Source organism: Idiotropiscis lumnitzeri, chromosome 3 (assembly GCF_059441095.1).
Source record: "Idiotropiscis lumnitzeri isolate Australia: NSW breed Sydney's pygmy pipehorse chromosome 3, RoL_Ilum_1.0, whole genome shotgun sequence".
Taxonomy (NCBI): Eukaryota; Metazoa; Chordata; class Actinopteri; order Syngnathiformes; family Syngnathidae; genus Idiotropiscis; species Idiotropiscis lumnitzeri.
The window spans coordinates 2,066,867-2,085,898 of NC_142393.1; the positions used below are offsets into that span (position 1 = coordinate 2,066,867).

At 43.8% G+C, this 19,032-nt stretch overlaps 2 protein-coding genes and 1 long non-coding RNA gene across 4 annotated transcripts; 2 read left to right on the forward strand and 1 right to left on the reverse strand.

Annotated features, from left to right (window-relative positions):
* Window positions 1–276: 276 nt before the first annotated feature.
* On the reverse strand, window positions 277–3,731 carry LOC148339383 (uncharacterized). The gene is made up of 4 exons (XR_015842534.1): window positions 3,633–3,731; window positions 3,275–3,359; window positions 1,957–1,998; window positions 277–1,301 (listed from the first exon to the last, which is right to left on the reverse strand). It is a non-coding gene; the product is annotated as an uncharacterized LOC148339383 (long non-coding RNA).
* Window positions 3,732–5,199: 1,468 nt separating this feature from the next.
* On the forward strand, window positions 5,200–15,082 carry sh3bp4a (SH3-domain binding protein 4a). 2 transcript variants are annotated; one of them, XM_088289161.1, is made up of 5 exons: window positions 5,200–5,956; window positions 7,073–7,279; window positions 7,698–10,015; window positions 12,838–13,026; window positions 13,657–15,082. In XM_088289161.1, exons 2-5 carry the CDS (start codon window positions 7,108–7,110, stop codon window positions 13,879–13,881), a joined length of 2,904 nt encoding a protein of 967 aa, XP_088145287.1. In that variant the 5' UTR covers window positions 5,200–5,956; window positions 7,073–7,107; the 3' UTR covers window positions 13,882–15,082. The 2 variants fall into 2 exon arrangements, with proteins under 2 accessions (XP_088145287.1, XP_088145286.1); XM_088289160.1 differs by having other exon boundaries at window positions 7,108–7,279.
* An 821-nt stretch (window positions 15,083–15,903) lies between these two features.
* arl4ca (ARF like GTPase 4Ca) lies at window positions 15,904–18,515 on the forward strand. Its single transcript, XM_088289162.1, has one exon. It carries the CDS (start codon window positions 16,086–16,088, stop codon window positions 16,782–16,784), a length of 699 nt encoding a protein of 232 aa, XP_088145288.1. The 5' UTR covers window positions 15,904–16,085; the 3' UTR covers window positions 16,785–18,515.
* Window positions 18,516–19,032: the final 517 nt, after the last annotated feature.

Genomic DNA, 19,032 nt, shown 5'->3' on the forward strand with positions numbered 1-19,032 from the left:
CCACAAGCAGCAAAGCCTACACAAGAAATTAGAATTCAATTTAATTCAATTCCACAATCAAAATTCTTCCCCTGAGAACTTCTCCCACCACCCCGAGCACAGCTCTAACACACAGAAATAGTCATGCCATGGTACTTTCATTGTTGTCTAAATAATTTGTAAAAATGCACAACGAGGAGTTCTGGGAAAATGGAGCATGTGTTTCCTTCCTTGACAGTGTTTTAATTCTGTCAGGCAGACGCTTGCATATATTCCAACAATTTAGCCACAAGGTGGTGGTGTTCACAAGTTAATTTTAATGACATGAAAAAAATGTAAAAAACCTTTACAAGTTCAAAATTGCAAAATGATGATGTCTCACAATTGAGTTATGATTGATGATTATTTATCATATATTCATTACCTTATATTTATAATATAGGTACATGTGCAGATGAGAGATAATCCATTCCCAAAACTGAGTAAAATATGTAAACAGTGGATATAAAAGTCTCCACACCCCTGTGCCAGGTTTTTGTGATATAAAGATTTAGGCTGAGATAAATCATTCCAAAACATTTTACACCCTGAATGTGACCGGTAACTGTACAATTGAATTGACAAAAATGTATTTTTTAAAGAGGATGTCAAACAAAATATATAAATGAGATAATGTAGTTGCACAAGTGTGAACACCCTGTTTATAAATAGGAGCTCGAGTTAAATGACAGTCAGCACTTTCCAGTCAACATTTAAATGCCTCTGATTTGCCCGAAATCAAGATTTAGTATGCTTTTAGATCCTCCATAACATCTGCCATTGAACAAGGGTGTGTAGACTTTTAGATCAATTGTATCCTGTAAAAAATAAATACACATTCATGTGCTGTAATTGTTTTGTGTGTTTTTTTAACGAGAAATCTTGCAATGTTTTAAGAGTAGCTCTCTTTGTTTAACTAGTTTATTAGGACTTGTTGGGAATTTTCTCTCAAATCTGCAAAGTATTTGAAAAATATTAACCAAAATACTATTGAATGAGAACGTGTGTCTAAATCTTTAACTTTTACTGTACTTTCGCTATCTTTGTGGAAAATGTTCACACCTTCCTGTTCTAGTCCTCCGCACTAATCTCAAGAGGTACTTTCTGTTGGAGTTCTGCGACAGAACAACTTTAGTTGTCGTCATCATCATCATCAACATCATCATTATCATCATCATCCTGGTTGTCCGTCTCATAGGTGACATAAGAGCCCTTATGTCTGGACCGGCGCCACAACACAAACACCAGCAGACAGATGAGGATGTGTGTCGCACATATGACACCTACAAGAGGAAAAACACAACCACACAGTAGAAAAATGGAATTTGTGCATTTTAATTACAGGAGCAAAAGCACAAATTAAAACACGCGACACGTGGCGTAACTCTACAGGACAGCAGATCTACAAGAGGGAGGTTTGCGCCGATGTTGGAGTGGTTACAGCCCAATTCAATCCGGGCCAATCAAAGCGGCTCCTTTCATTTCCTTTAAATGAAGTCCACTTGGAGACCTCCAGCCCACCCCTGATTGTTTGAGTGACCTCCCAATGCTCTTCTGCTCAATGGGATGATTTAAAAAATACATATATAAAATAATCCTTTCGAGGATTGATGCCTGCTGTCCATATATTTGTGAACGGAATTCATCCGACATCCCTCACAGATGTCGGCGGGGATCAAAATCTCTCTGACTTTGCCCCGACAAAATGCACCCAAATCACGTTACACGAGCTGCACCTGAACGGGTGTAAATTAAAATTAGATCAAATTGTCACTCTGCAAAGGACACAACCCTCGCTGCGACGGAACGCCCATCTTGGAAAACTCTGGTCGGCCAAATGATCAAACAAGCACACCTCGCGCTGATGTGAAAAGAAGCACGTGCTGGCATTTGCGCAATGAAGCAGAAGCGGAAGCGCTGTCTTTGTTGAGCGCTTACCTCCAATCAAGGCTCCAAAGATACCGTCATCCATCTTGACGTCTTTAAAAGATAAATAAAACACAAGTTGAAGTATAGAATAGTTGAATCATTCCAGATCGGAATCCCAGTTCTTCCTCTCATTTAAGAAGAAACTGTAGCCCCAAGAGCATTCTTTCATGCCATTCACCAAAAGCCCACGAGAAAAAAATCTTATGGCACGTCACCAAACACTGTCACAAAAAGTAGACACAAAATGTAATTATTTACCTATAGGAGTACGGTGTTACCTCGACTTCCTCTATGAATGACCTGAATGTAAATTTTGGTGAGCTATGCGTCAACTTGACATTTTCTTTTTTTTTGTCAACAAACATTTGAGTTACAGGCGCTAAATGGTGGCAGGGAACTTCACAATCACTACACGCAGCCAAGAGTGAACAAGTGTTCAAAGAAGAGGCCAAATTCTTACGTCATGCTTTTTCCCTGTTGAAGTTTAAACATAAAACAAAGACGTGTATTTTATCAAAGCGCACACGTGTGCTAGCTTAATGCTAACACAATGCAAAAGTCATTAGACAGGCCAACAAAATTGGCGTCAATGTTCTTGTTGTTCTGGTCTGTTTTTTGTTTTTTTTTTAAGTCTAATTCTTTGTCCTCTGAGATAACCGACTAAAATTTCTGCATTTTAATTGCGAAACTCCCATGCATTCATTATCTTAGCAGCTTCTCGTCACAAGAGTCGTGGGCATTTCCATTGATTTCAACTGAGGAAGATGACTGAGGTTTGGTGCCCTCTGTCACGAAATGTATGTCATGCCCGTATCACTGTATAATGATTTCAAGTCAAAACAAAATACGGTGCTTTTAACAAGTCCAAAATCCACACAGGAAGGCTGAAGTCAAGATTGGAAACCAGAACCTGGCTGCTCTTATCTCCACGGCAACAGACGCTGCACGAGGGAGTTGCTCCTTCTCAGACTCTACTCTGATGTGAGACTGATAAGACACTCCCTCCTTCCTCTCTCAGCCTTAGTAGAGATGTCATCATTTTTGCATCCAATATATTTATTTCAACACAGAGCGTGCTGTATATAAAATAAATGTACACGTGACCTCATGGTATATTTCGAAAATAAATCAAATGTAAACGCAATGCCAGGTGATGAGAATTCAGTGAAGGTGTTCCGGTAACAAAAGTAAACATTTGTGGTTTCATTGCGCAGCCAATCAGCTTCAAGTCTTTGTTGACTTTTACAATGTTAAACAAAGAGCGTGTTGCACTTTAACCAGCAGCAAAGTCTGTGTTTGAAACTTTCAGGAACTTTCATTCACATACCGGCCACAATTTTGGTCACTGACTCCGGATGTTGGGTCGCGTCTAAGGGCGGAGGAGTTGCCATAGCTACCATGTCCACAGCGACCTGGACACATTTTTGAAAAAAATTCAGAAATTCACGTCTGGGTCATGCATGTTATTTTGACATTTCAAATATTACATTTAACTTACTCATCGCTCAGTTTGTTGCGCTTTGAGGTCACAGACAAAAATTACTTTCCCACAAGTTTGAATGAGGAATATGACATTAATTCAACATTTTTGTTCCTTACACACTCTCTGTTAAACGGCGATCGTTAGTTTCCTCACAAATTGTCTGCTGCCAGCTACGTGTCAAAAATATGTAAACAAAACTCACCAGCTCAGGGCGTCAGCAAATACAAGGGTGTTTTGAACGACATGCACATTGACATTAAGACGGGGTGTGGTGGTTCAGGACCTGAGGCCCCTCCCACCGCACACAAAGCCGCACCATCCGTGACCCCCCCCCTTCAGATGGTTGAAAGTAGATTTACTTTCGTCTGGAGCTCAACTCTCATTTTCCTTCCAAGGACAATGAAAGTGTCGTTCTTAGAGACTGCTGAGCTGTTTGAATGTTGTCGTTGTCATGGCAACAGGCATGTCATAGGGTGGGAAATGTCAGATCAACAGCGCAAGCATCTTGGTGGGTGGGCACGGCCCCCTTTTGCCCCCCCATAGAGACGGTTCTGAGAGTCTGTGCTTTTTTAATTGTATGTAAGTAAAGGCATGAATCAGTAATTCTCGTTTATTAATTTACTCAAGTACAGACCGCTACTATTCACGAGCGGTGGGGACAAGGCCATCCTTCAAGTATAGCAAAAATCCTCAAATAATTGATAGAAAAAAACGATGAGGTTGGCTCCAATTAAGCAAAATGGAAAAAAAATAAATAAACATAAATTATTTCAAAAATTAAGAAAAATGCGTCTATGCCATCTTCCCTTCATAATTGCACAAAAAGTGCTTCTCTAAAAATTGTCCACTAGAGAGCAGCAACACCCCATTTGTACAGGTTGGCACCCTAAATATGAAGAAGAATTTTTATTGATATAATGTTAATGATGATGATAAATGATAATGATAATGAAAATGATAAAAAAATAAACACAATTGATTCATAAAGGGCCGTTCTCAGAGTTTTTCTTTGGCGGAATGTGGGAAGTAGACCAGGGAATGCTGTTGATTTTTGTGGGCCTGTCATTCCCTTTGAGACTCTTTTGTGATTAAAGGCTTTATGAATAAACTTGATTTGACTTGACTTGGCATGTGACGGTTCCTGCAGGGTCAGAACAGATTGGGGAAAGTTTTTTTCTCTTTTCTTGGAATTACTAGCAGAGGTACTTCAAATTGTCAGCAGCCAATCAGTCAGTCAGTCAGTCAGTCAGTTAGTTAGTTGTCCAGCATGACCAACCCTAACCCGACCTGTTAATTTCCACTGCAATTCTTCAAACTTGCTCCTGCTAAACGTTTAAACAGTTGCAATTGCGTCTATTTTTCATTTTCTTTCTTCTTAAACGTAATTCCCACATAGCTTTAATAACTAAGCCCCTCATGTAAACACTGTTTGTAATTTCATTGTAGATTTTACCTACTTTAAGTATGAATGCAATATTAAAGACTCTTAGTAAAACCAAATCTTGCCAAATATTTCATCCCGAGATATTATAATGCAAAGCGATTATTGGCTCAGAAAAGCCCCAAAATGACTTGATGCAACTATGCTGATGTGTTCTGTTGCATCTTCATGAAATCAAGTGTACATTTTTTTATCACCATGGCGATAGAAGATGTGGCTGTCTCATGTGGCATATTCCCCTCCCTAATCCCATAATCCTTTGCAGCCTCCACTCTCACCCCCATACCCCCGATCGGATTAGGAGCTCCTGGATCATCTTGTCTAACCTGCGCACACTCCCACCCGATGGCCCACATTTTAATTCCTCCTTCCAGGTTGGACTAATTGGACAGACGGGAACGGAAAGGTCCACTAAGAGCAGCTGGCTCGTGATCCTCTTCGACTCCTCACCTCTTTCAAATAAGTATTTTTCTTCTTATCTAATTAGAGACATCTGATAAATACAAACAGGGGGAAAAAAGGCGCATCTCAACACCAGTGCAGCAACACATGTAGACAGATAATAAAATTTGTCTTAAAGAGCTGTATGAATACAATTGAGTTGAGTTGAATGAGTGCCGCAGCTTAGTTGGAAAAAAACGAAAGATGTATTTATGATGATGAAAATGGGCTGAAGTTACGTTATTTCCGAATAAGAATCCATATCCTCAAATAACATGATACATTTACATCATAACAACGAACTTTTACAGTTGAGTGTAATTCATTTTTGTGTGGCAACAGTTTGCGGGATGTGCTCCGTTAAATGAAAGACAAGCCACAACTTTGATTATTTACTCTTTGAAACCAGTCCATTCAGAGTTCCATTTTGCTGCAACCCAAGCGTGTGCGTGTCCGTGGCTCCACCCCTTCTCTGACGTCAACATCTCGCACGGACAGCAGCAGCGGCAGCAGCGTCCTCCAGTGCAGAACAGTCCTCTGGGCTAAAACTTCTGGACCGGCAGGAGAGATTAAAACTGATCTATCAAACTTGTTATTGGAATCCTAAAATGAGGCAACGTGGACACAAGAAACAAGAAACTGAGGTGAGCACAGCCAAATATTTTGGATACATTTATTACAGTAGAGCACCGGCTTTGAGCTAGTAAGTGGTCAGATCACATCTTCACATTCCTTTTTCATTTTCTTTCCCCCTACATGATGTAATTGGAATTTTTTTGTTTTGTTTTTATGCTAACAAGTCCACGCAGTGCACTAAAAATATGACGAATGAGATGAATAGATGCTAAAAAGTAGAAGTAAAATGACAACACAACCAACAAGTGGCTGTAAAGTGTGACGTTTTCCAGCCCACGGTCCTCAGCCTTGCTTTAATTCATTTGAAATGCTTTGAATTGATGAAGACTGAATTCATGCCACAACAAATTAGTCTTAGCCCTGCCAGTAAGGTCACCTGATAATCTGAAAAGATTTTACTTAACACACAAACACACGCACAAGCACACACCCACACACATTGTCCTTTCCATTGTCTGGTGGGGTCCTTTTCACCTCTCACACGCACCCTGCCAAAATACTTTCAACTCTCGGAGAGCAACCATTGAGATGCTCTGACACCCACAACTGAAACACTCGCATTCACGCTTGGAAATTGCTTCCGCACACGCTGATGATTTTTCTCCATTCACACTTGCAACCGAAACGCTCTCACACACTCCTCTCACACATCAAATTGAAAGACACCATTCAGTACAGCACATGAGAGCGTTTCAGTCTCATTGTGAATGTTCAAGCAGTTGTCAAGGATTATATTCTAAAGTCTCCGGGCATCTGGATTAGGGTTGAACGAATTTAGGAAACAATTGTATTGAAAATGACATCATACCGTTAAAGGCTATTACGCTGATAAAACACAAGTCTAGAGAGGTTGTGTGAGGGAGGAAGTCCTTTCTCAAGGTTTTTAAAAAGGTTCGCTTCTGATTGGTGAGTTTAGAGCACTTGAAAAAAAAAACGTAGTTATGACAATCATGAAATTGTGTTGAGTGACATTCCGATTTCTGTGTGAGAAAAGTAAACAACTCGACACTGTAACTTAGTGTGGATGCGTCACGACCTTTTATTAAATGTAATCTATACATTCATGTGACCAAATGTTAGAAAAAAATCTGAAGAAATCCAAAAAATGCAACCTCTGATTTCAGCTCCAGTTGAAGCAAACAACTTTTCCTTCGTACAGATGAAAAGTGCTGGTGGAGGCTCGGCCATGGCTGCCCAAGGAATCATCAACATGACGAGCGGCGGTCGCCTCCTCCCACGCTGCAAGTCTGAGGGGATGCTCGTGGATCTCGCCGAGGGCGATCCAGCCCACCTCACACAAGTCAGAAGTCGCGATGAAGTCTACTTTTCGGGTAGGATTCATGTGAACAATCATTTCGTTTTAATCCCACCGAGGGGATCTTTTCATGCCAAGCTTGAATTTCAAATACAAACTACAACTGGACGAAACCAGGCTGACAGGAAGTGGAAAATGTGTGAGCTGTGGTCCTCCTTTTTTTTGTGGAATTCGCTGCATGATTTTAGAGTGTCTGTCGCATTTTTGTCCATTTATGAAGAACAAGGTTTGTGAGATGAGAGGTCACAAATGCCTGCGTGCTTAGCCTCCTTGAAATGTTAATCCGATTCCTCGTTTCAGATGGAACAAAGATAAGAGACCCTTGGTAGACCAACCACCTTACACGTATTCAGATGAAAGAGTCACTGTCTGCGAATTGATGCGTTACTTGAGCGATGTCCGTCTAGTTTATTGTTCATCTATTTGGCTTTCAGTGCCTTCTCCAAGTGCCTTGAGACTGGACACGTCTGCCTCGTATGGAGTCGCACAAGAAGTGGTCGCCATCAAGGATTATTTGCCCCGAAGTTTAACCACCCTGAAATTCTCCAAAGGGGATCGCCTCTTTGTTCTGGACACGTCAGGCGGCGAGTGGTGGTACGCACACAACAACAAGGAAATGGGCTACATCCCTGCGGCTTGTGTCAAACTGCTCAACTTCAGGAATTCGTCGCTCAGTGACAGCGGAATGATTGACAGTCTTGGAGAGGAGGAGGGGTTGCTGAAAGACTTTGAAGGTTTAGGAGAGTGGACAGGGGTGCCTTTTAAACGCTCCCCAACTCACAACAACTATACATTTTCCGATAGCCGCTTCATCCATCCCTTAAATCGGAACTACAAAGAACCAAGTGTAACAAACTCTGCTGATTTGATTCTTTTTGACACCCTTGCATATTCTAGCGACTCCAACTCTGATAGCAACAATTCCAAGTTTAGTGGCCTCAGCAGTTGTCCCAAACAAGCAATGCAGCACCTCCAGAGGGATAATCCTCTTTTCAGGAGTAAACGTTCCCAGAGTCTTTCCCAACTCTCGGTTTTACAAGCACAATCAAATCCAAACATACCTTCCTCTTGTTTCTTCACGGGCCTGAAGGCGCCGTCGCCAGAGCAGTTTCAGAGTCGTGAGGACTTCCGAACAGCATGGCTCAACCACCGAAAGCTGGCCAGGTCATGCCATGACCTGGAATCATTGGGCCAGAATCCAGGCTGGGGCCAGACCCAACCGATCGAGACCAGCATTGTGTGTGGGTTGGATAGCGGTGGAGGTGTTGTTGAGCTGCCGGACACTCAGATCATCATGCACATTCCTGAAGGTCACGTTTGCCTGGGGGACCAGCAGCAGATGTCCATGCGAGCCTTACTGGATCTTCCCTTGGAACTCAACAATGACCACTGCTCCACTGTCAGCCCCGTGGTGGAGATCAAGCTCAGCAACATGGAGACCAAGTCTTTCGTCACTTTGGAGATTAAAGTATCAGTCACTGTGAAGAAGGACAGTGGGCACTCGGCCGAGGTACTATGTGTTCGGAGCGACTGCAAAGATGGGCCTTACACGCCCATTCCTGGTTGTTACGTTTATAAAGACATGGTCCAAGTACGCCTGGACAGTCTTGAGCCGTGCATGTACGTGGCGGTTGTGGTTCAGTCGGTGTACATCAGTCACAGCATGAATGTGTGGCATCACGTGCAGAGAAACGTAACACTTGGTGTTTATGGACCCAAGCACCTCCACCCTTCCTTTAAGACAGTCGTGGCCATGTTTGGCCATGACTGCGCCCCGAAGAGCTTAGTGGTGAGTGAGGTGGGTCGCTCTGCTTGTTCCAACTCTCCAGTCACCCTCCAGTTGTGGGGGAAGCAACATTTTGCCCTGGGCTTCCCCCAAGACCTCCAAGTGGGCTTGTACCCCAATGTGTCCAATTATCAGGTACAAGTTTGTGATGGTGCCGGGGTGATCCGGGGATTCCAACTAAAACTGGGCAAGGTCAGCCGGCTCATTTACATGATGTCATCGCATGACCCCAATATCATCACAGATTTCACTCTCAGGGTCCAAGTCAAGGACATGCAGGACTGCATCCTCACCCAGTTCTGCATCCAAACGCCACAACCGCCGCTAAAGTCGGCAATCACGATACCGGGCCAGAGGAGATACTTGAAAAAAAGAGAGGTGGACAAGATCGCGCTGTCGCCACTGGCTGTCACCTCTAAATACCCCAAATTTCAGGACCGTTGTATTACCAGCCTAAAATTTGGCAAGCTAATTAAAACGGTAATACGGCAGCACAAGAGCAACTATTTGTTGGAGTACAAGAAGGGCGATGTGATTGCCCTGCTCAGTGAGGAGAAAATTAAACTAAGAGGGCAGTTGCGCACTAAAGAGTGGTACATCGGATACTACCAGGGGAAGATGGGCCTGGTCCATGCCAAGAACGTTTTGGTTTTGGGAAAGGTCAAGCCCGTTCATTGGTGTGGGCCGGACTTGACCACAATGATGCTGCTGGAGCAAATCCTCAAACCTTGCAAATTTCTCACATACATTTATGCCACTGTGAGGACAGTTCTGATGGAGAACGTGGCAAACTGGAGGGCGTTTGCTGATGCGCTAGGCTACGGCAACTTGTCACTTCACTACTTCTGTCGGACCGAGCTGGACAATGAGCCGGAGAAGGTCGCGTGTGTTCTGGAGAAGCTCAAAGAGGAGTGCACCAACGTGGAGAACAAGGAGAGGAAGTCCTTTCAGAGGGAGCTCATGATGGTGAGTAAAAGTATCGCCAAAGCAACAACTCTGTTGATTGTGAAAGGACTTTCAAAAATGCGGGTGACTCCCACGTAATCCCAAAATTTTCCGTCAGAAAATATCAACTTTAAACACTCCACACGAGACACTTTCACAAGGCATTCCCAGTGCATCAGCGGCATAACTTTCAGACAAAATCGTTGAAGTGAGACATTAGCAGAACATAAGTGTGTATTTGCACAGTCGATGCAGGATCACCCATTAAAATATTTACAGTCATGTGGCGAGTTCAGCGCAACAGCCGCAATTGCTTTCAACACAAAGAGGCATGGACAGTGAGACACCCGGATTATCCCGCATCCGTACCTTAAGGCCTAAATATGTCAATCCGACTTCGGCCGTCGTGGTCAACTGTCCCGTCGGCCTAGAAGTCGGCACATCAGATCAGAAAATGACTGAAGAAGACAACGCTCCGGACCTCTTGCGCATGTGTGAGAAGTAGTACCCCTCCATGCCATCGGTAGCGATAGTCACCACGTAGCCATTGACGGTGATGTCCAATAACGGCGGTCTTTCGTGAATGAGAGTGATTACGTCGTCTACACGCTCTTCTGTCCAGCCAGCCGTATGTCCATAGAGCAGATGTGAAAATGAGTAAAGTTCATTTAGTTCTTGAGAAATAGCTTCAATTTTCACAGATTTTCTGCTTCCGTCACTCCGGGTTCTTGTCCAGCACAGATTCTAAGATAACAGCCAATCAGAGTGATCATTTGTCCCGACAGCCCCACCCAATATTACATGTTGAAACGGCCAAACACGCCCCCCCCAGACGCACCAACATCGACTCTGACTTTGCAACGTTGCTCGCTACACCAAACAGACGGCGTGTAGCGACTTTACGATGACCGACGTCGGATTGGTGTCTTGAGGCCTTGACATAAAAAGCAACGGCAAATGTGCCAGTACGCAATAAGCCGCAGTCTCCAGACTTACTTTGACTTAGATCGTGAAAGTCTTTCTAAATATGTTGTTTAATGTGTGGTCTTCATTTTAAAATCTTTCATTGATTACGTCGGTTAAAATTCAATTACAACTCCCGGTAACTTTGTGGTACATGGCCTCTCAAAGTCAAGAACTGTCTCCAGTCTTACATAATCATTGCTCAATCCAACATCCAACATTCCCAGTCCATGAAAGAAAATCCGAAAATGCTTAACTAACAAACAAGCCTCTCATTCATTCTTGCTGCTCACAAGTGAACCCGGATTAAAATGCATTAGCAGCTTTGGGCCCGAACCCGCTTGCCATATGGAGATGTTCCCATGAGAAGCTGTGGGAAGTGATAACTGATACCAAAAGAAAACAAAGCGCGTGGACGTGCCTCCGTCATATCAGGTCGTGATCGGTTTCATCATTTAGCAATTCACAAATTCTATCGACTGAGATCATTTTGACCTCAAGGAGCATGTGATTTCTTCATCCATTCGCTCACATCTGCAAAATCATCTAAAACTTGTCATGATGTGTCTTCCTTCCTCGCATCAACTGCCCAAATGTGAAATGTGAGCAGGAGGCCTGGGGGGACATCCGACACTGGCTCGGTAGATCTCTTCAAACATTGGATAGGGTTACAACGCACAAGAGTGTGTTAACGAAAACACAAAAATGCGCATGTCTGTTAATACATTTTGGGGGAACTTCCAGAATTCTCCTCAGTTATACTTAAGATGAGGCGCCAGCACAGCGACAGATGAACAATTTCCTTGATCAGCATGACCTCGTGTGACTGCCTTCCAGTGCATTGCGCTGATGGTGTGTCAAGTGAAGGATGATGGGTGGGAACCTCAACCCATTCCATCTCCGTATCGGATTCAGGCTCCTCCTTTTCTGACCTCCTGAACTTTGTTTTGAAACTGTTTTGTGTTTCACATGACATCTTGCACTTCAATCCTCTCCGGCTTAAATGACACGGTTGTCCAAAGCAAAGCTGCTTCATCGCACGTAAGGCCATTGTGCTCGTGCCGCAGGCCAAAGCCTGCTACGTACGTGGGCATGTGTTTTTCGAGGCAGATTTAGAATCAAACCTTCATGCAGCTTAAATCGGCCGATGAAGGGCCGCGCGTTCGAAGGCTGCCGTTCTGCTCAGCCAGGTGGCAAAGGGAGAGCCTGCCGGGGAGCCTGTTGGCTTTGGGAGATGCAAATGGAAATGGAAGGGATCTCAGAATGTTTTTCAAAAATATTAGCCAAGTCCCATTGTGGATGTTAAGCCCTCAACACACCAATGCGACATCGGCCTTCGGAAAGTCGGTACGCGTCTGTTTGGTGCAGCGCGCCACATCGTAAAGTTGGAGCTGCTCTTGGGGTGGGGGGTGTTTGGCCGATTCACCATGTACAATCGGGTCGGACTGTCGGGTTAAAAGCTCTGTGATTGTCTGTTAGCTTGCGGACAAGAAATGGAAATGCCGAAAGCGAAAATACGGTAAAAATCTAAGCTATTTCTCAAGAACTAAATGAACTTTGCTCATTTTCCTTTCTGGACATAATCTCTGTCTGGACAAAAGAGTAATCCCTCTCATTCACGTAAGACAGCCGTTATTGGACCTCACCATGAAAGGTTACGCATTGACGATCGCCGCAGATGGCATGGAGCGGTACTACTTCTCACGCATGCACATAAGGTCCGGACTACTTGGCGCCCGGGTCGGCTTTTCCCGTGTGTTCTTTGGTCCGACGTCAGATTGGTGCGTAGAGGCCTGTAAATGAATGTTCCCGCAATGTTGCGTCCCAATTCAGGCTTCTTTAGTTGACATTTCTTGAACCCAACCTGCTACCACATTCAGGCCTTACTCAAGATGGACTGCCAGGGTCTTGTTGCCAGATTGGTTCTGGACTTTGTGCTGCTGACCACAGCAGTGGAGGTGGCAACCCGCTGGAGGGAACTTGCGGAAAAACTGGCCAGGGTGTCCAGACAGCAGATGGAGGCTTACGAGGCACCGCACCGTGATAAAAGCGGCGTGCTGGACAATGAGGTGAGAACACGCTAATGTTGATTGTCAGACATAAAAAATTTGGGCCATTTCATAAGATAACATAGAGGAAATGATATACACGGCTGGGAACAAAGGCCTTCAAATAATTAATAATAATAATGATCAAGATGATCAAGCTCGTTATTCAGGCTCTGCTGATTATTCGATCATTTGAATCAGGTGTGTTGCAGCAGGGACAGATGGAAAACAGGCAGATCAGCATCCATCGAGGAACAGGATTGAAAAGCCCTGATGTAGTAGTTCAGTGAGATCGCAAATTTCTGGAACGTTTATTGGAGTTGGATATTTTGGTAACTATTACAAACTACAACCATAATAGCTAGCTTGCTAGCTAACATCGGCGCTGTAACATGCAATCCATTTCAAAGTCAATTGATTATCCTGTTCCTTCTTGATTCTTTTGATTATGTCCGTATTTCCACCACATCTATTTTTGAATCAACTTACCTATTGAACTTATGTAACATGCCCGACACTTCACACATTTGAACGATGACAATAAAGAACATGGCTAATCACTTTCGCTGTTTTCTCTGCCTTGGTCAAGTGACTAAACTTCCTCAAAAAGATTTGTATTGTCACTCAACCTTGCCTTGCATCCCATCGCAGTCCATGTGGAAACCAGCCTACGACTTCCTGTTGACATGGGCAGCGCAAGTTGGCGACAGCTATCGTGATGTCATCCAGGAGCTTCACGTGGGTCTTGACAAGATGAGGAACCCCATCACCAAGAGGTGGAAGCACCTGACTGGCGCGCTCATCCTCGTCAACTGCCTCGACATCCTCCGAAGTGCCGCCTTCTGCCCCACCGGCTATGGCGACTTTGCCGTCTGATTTGCCGTGGTTCCCGTTGACCGGGGCCAGTCAAGCATTTACTCACGAAGCTGTGTCCGGCATTGCTGGGGCTCGATTTTCATAGACAGCGCATGTGCACTCGGCCGAAAAACTGGCACACCTTCATTTTCGTCCCATGGGAAGTCCAGTTGCCCGTGGTTGAGAATTTGGCGCCATGTTGGGCGTTGGGTCAGACCGGGGGCGTTTTGTTTTACCTGCCCCCGGCACACTTGACACTTTGCTGCAAGTAGACTAGACTTTACACCAGCTCGGAGCAGGTCTAGGATGTGATGTCATTTTTGGTCAATATGATTGAGATTGGAATGAAATTAGCAGCTTCTATTGGCCCGAGAAGCAAGTCCGTTGAGTTCGCTCCCACAACAGCGAAAACACTCCTTTCCAAGTGCGCTAATCTACAAAAAATCCAAAAGTCCACCTATAAGTTAGGGTCCCCGATCTTTTAACACCAGTCCAAAGATGAAAAATAGTTTAGGATTTGGGCGTGGCCTGTGGCCCTCTCTCCCTCTAGAGCAGGGGTGTCAAACTCAAATACACAGTGGGCCGAAAAGTAAAACTTGAACAAAGCCGCGGGCCAGCATTTATTTTTTTTTAAAACAATATAAATGCAAATTTTTTATTGACATTTTTTATTATGAGTGGTTTTATTAATGCAATACAATATTTTGTTTTTAAAATTGCTATTATCATATAGAATGTAAATTGGTAGTCATTTGGTATAGCCTTGCGGGCGAGAGTTTGACACCTATGTTCGAGAGTCGCTCAGGACTTGCATTCAACAGAAACACAATCACTTTTAAATAAAATAAAAATAACATTTTAAAAAATGTCTAAAAGAGTTTTTTATTGTGTACTGCATGGCATGTCAATCATTGGCGTTTGTACGTCAGCAAAGTGTTGTTGCATTTCAACCCAAACTGAGTTTCTGAGAAATTCAACAATATGCATGTTTTTTTTTTTAATGTTTTTGTACAATTCTGTTGTGCTTGTTACTGCATCTTGTCCAGAACTCCCTTAAAAAAGATTTCACAAAGAAACACGCTGACAAAACAAATCCAAAATTATTGTGATAAGGTTCCCCTAAGTTTTTTTTTTCATTTTTGCAATGAGATATTTGCTTTTTTTCAGTGTGTCTGTTTCCTGAATCACTTATTTTCATCTGCTTATAATAAATGTATTTTGAAAACAATATATGGTCCACCCCAGTGTGTTTTTGCGTGGTTGCGCTGTTGTGATCTGATTTAGTATGGATTGGAATTTAGTTTCATCATGTTTTCCTGCCGTCTTTTTTGTCAATGTCTGCCTTGTGAAGTGATTGTGTCCACCTGTGCTCCTTAACCAGGTCCCAGTTGTGTGAGCCAATCAGCTCCCGCCAACCTCTAATCTTCTCCAGGTGTTCGGCGTTGTCTCGTCAGTTTGTTTGTATTTAGTTCCTTGTTTTCTTTCAGTCTTTGTTGCGTTGTTGTCCTCGTCACATCTGGTTTCGTTGAGTCATGTTGTTTGAATTGTTGACGTTCATGCTACAGTTTACATATTTAAATTCGGATTGGATTTTGTTTTTTTAGGCTACAAAATACTGGACAATGCAGTGTAAATCCAGCCTGAAACATTGCGAAACAAATTGTGTGCCAGACCTTTTCTGAGTTGTGACAAGAGTGTCACGTTCTCATGTGACGAAAGTCTGCTGCCATCTAGTGGCGACAAGAAATTAACGCGCCTTAAATTTAAGCGTACACACAATGAGGAATTAAAAAAAATAATCATAAAAATAAAAAAAAACCGCAGCAGAAGAAATGAAAGATTGTTATTACTGCTCATTAAAAAGTTTTCCAACATTACAGGGCTGCGTCGGTTGTAGTTGTGACGTCTGGTGAAGGTTTTGTGCGCAGAGGAAATAGTGCACGCAAAGTTTCACAATAAAAGCATTTGACTTTCCATTGTCCAGGTTGTCAAATCGCAAACCCAGTTTGTCTTCTGCTCCCAAAACCGGATATCAGTTCTCATCCAACCATCCCGGTCGCTACAAGGCTTGTTGTTTTTTGTTTTTTTATCCACGCGTCACGCACTCGTGTCGGTTAGCAAACTCAGCACCACGGCGTCGCAGACACACGCGGGGACATAATGTGACATTTCCACGGATTGTCACGAGTGCACGTGGAGTGACGCCGCGCCGCGAATATGCCGGGATGCGGAGGTTAAGGAGGTTGCGGAGATTAAGATTGAGGTTGCCGGTGTGCCTCTGCGCCACCCTCCCGAGCCGCTGCCCTTTTATCAGCATCCCCCCTGCCCCGACTTGCAGGATGGGGACCAGTTTCTCCAACCTGGCAACCTTCCAGTCCCTGCACATCGTCATGCTCGGCTTGGACTCCGCGGGTAAAACCACCGTGCTCTACCGGCTCCGGTTCAACGAGTTCGTCAACACGGTGCCCACCATCGGCTTCAACACGGAGAGGATCCGGCTGGGCGGCGCGGGCACGTCCAGGGGCATCAGCTGCCACTTCTGGGACGTCGGCGGTCAAGAGAAGCTGCGGCCCCTGTGGAAGCCCTACAGCCGCTGCACGGACGGCATCGTGTACGTGGTGGACTCGGTGGACGCCGAGAGGCTGGAGGAGGCCCGGGCCGAGCTGCACAAGATCACCCGCTTCTCCGAGAACCACGGGACCCCGCTGCTGGTCATCGCCAACAAGCAGGACCTGCCGCGGGCTTTGGACGTGGCGGACATCGAGCGGCAGCTGGCCCTGTCCGAACTGAGCCCGTCCACGCCGTACCACGTCCAGCCCGCCTGCGCCATCATCGGCGAGGGGCTGCACGAGGGCATGGACAAGTTGCACGAGATGATCGTCAAGAGGAGGAAATCACTCAAGCAAAAGAAGAAGAGGCAATGAGGGAAGCAATAATAATCACCTCACAGGATGGGACATGTTGCAAGACTCCCCAGAAGAACGTTTTGAATATTTAGAAACCACAAAATACCCATCCGGTTAAATACAAGTGATTATTCCGAACTGGGATATTCGGTAATTGCAATTAGTGGACCACGTGACATTAAAATCAGAAATATTGATAAATTTCGAAATTTGTCCTTCGTACACAAATTTGCGGAGGCTTACTGGGCCTGTCTGAGAAAGTCATGAAGCCATTAAGCGTAACTTAATCAGATGACAAACAAAAAAGTTCCCCATCATTGGATGTTTTTAAAATAATAATGTACTTTAGTATTTATCTGCTTTTTACGAAACAAACCAAAACACTAATGGGATACATTTGCGTTTAAGCACGTTGCACATTGCAAGACTTTTAGATGTTGAGTCATGCCAAAATGAGCTCAATGCAAATCATTCTTTCATTTTTGTCCACCTGTCATGACATCAACATATGAGACCATCCAGCATCCTGGAGTGCTTTCATGCGGATTCTTTCGATTCCAGTGATTCCTTAACAATTTCAAGAGGAGAAAAGTATTTCACACTTTCATCTTTCAGACGCAAATTTTGGAGTGGCTCAAATGCAAACTTCTCCAAGTAAGAACTCGATTAAACATCGCATCCAACCGCTTATTCTTCTTGAGTAAATTTGGATGATTGATTCGGGGTAATTCCCGCATAACAATAATAGATTTCCACTCCATCTATCCATCTTTGAGTCTTGCGAGGAGGGGAAGCTTATCGTTGCCGCGGCGACGTCGACTACACCAGATTACACTTTATATTCCAAATATAACTTTGCTTAAAGAGATTCTGCAGAATCAAGCATTACAGCGACTGTTAGTTGAAAATGAGATCATCCTTAAAAGTGGTGTTACAGCAGATTGTTGAAAAAAATGAATGAAAATAAATAATGCGAAACTGTTATACATTATGACATTTGAGCAATAAAGTTGGATGTCGTTTTTTTTTTCTTGAGCAATCAAAAAAACAAGTATTAAGTCCACGATTATGATTATTATTTACCATGAATGTTTATAGCGTTATTATATTTCGAGCAGATGTGGTATGAACATCACGTCGGGTGGCGCGCTATTCAATTTTTTAAGCACTGCAAATATTTTGTTAGCAGGGAACTCATTTCACAAAAGACATGCCGATACTGTATGCATGAGCAGTCGCAGCAATCTGAAATCTACGAGATGAACGGCGACTGCAAGATGGTGGCCCCGTGGCAACATCAGCACCTTGGTCATCCATCACGGATGTCAGACTTTGTCGTTTGTGTCTCGTGGGGTCCCAGAAGAGACGCTCCTTGCGCCTGGAATCCAGGAAGAAAAGATGATGTCAAGGTCATGAAGCCTCTCAACAAAACAATCCCTCTCGTGGAATGAATTGACGTGGGCCCGAATGCCTTTGAACGTGCCGCTGGAACGACTGTTATTGTAGCATCTTGTGAAAGGTGATTTTCAAGTGCCAAACTTTCAAAGAGTGAGACTTTTGCACTTTGGCTGGCGGAACTGTCGTTTAATTGAACCCATCTCTTCCAAATGTAAGCACCCATGTAGCAGAAGATGCTGCATGCAAGCTAAAGATGCACGATGGCTGATGATGATGTGCCAAATAAATTCACGTCTTCTGTTCATCATTGCAGCTTGAGCAAAGTTTTTGACCAAGGCTGTCCAAATTGCAACGGCAACATTTCTCTTTACAATGGTGAATAAAGATAATTGCATTTCAGAAATCAAAATGCTCTCCTCCATTTTCTCTCTCTTCATTCAGGTCCAATTTGATGGTGCTCAAGTAATTTTTTAAAATCTTTGTTTTGCTTCTGGTATTGTTAGCACATTGATTTTGAAGATGAGAGTGACTTTGGGCTGAACTCCCCATTGAATGTCCCATGCTCATGCAGCCAAACAGCCAATCCAAATCTTGTCTATTGATTCCCACGTTGTAAAGTGAAGTGGAACTGCAGTGCCTCGCAAAGGGGAGGCCGTAAAAACCATTGAACACAGTCGTCAACAAAACCAAATGTCGTGGGAAACGGCAAAATGCATTAAACACGTATTTACCAGTTGTGTGATTTTATGCGCAACAACTCCATCTAATACCCACTCTAAACCGTTTTGAATTTTTTTCCCCACCGTAGTTTATGTTGCCAATGTCCTGCAAAAAGATGTCTAATGCTATCCACATTATTGATATTTGT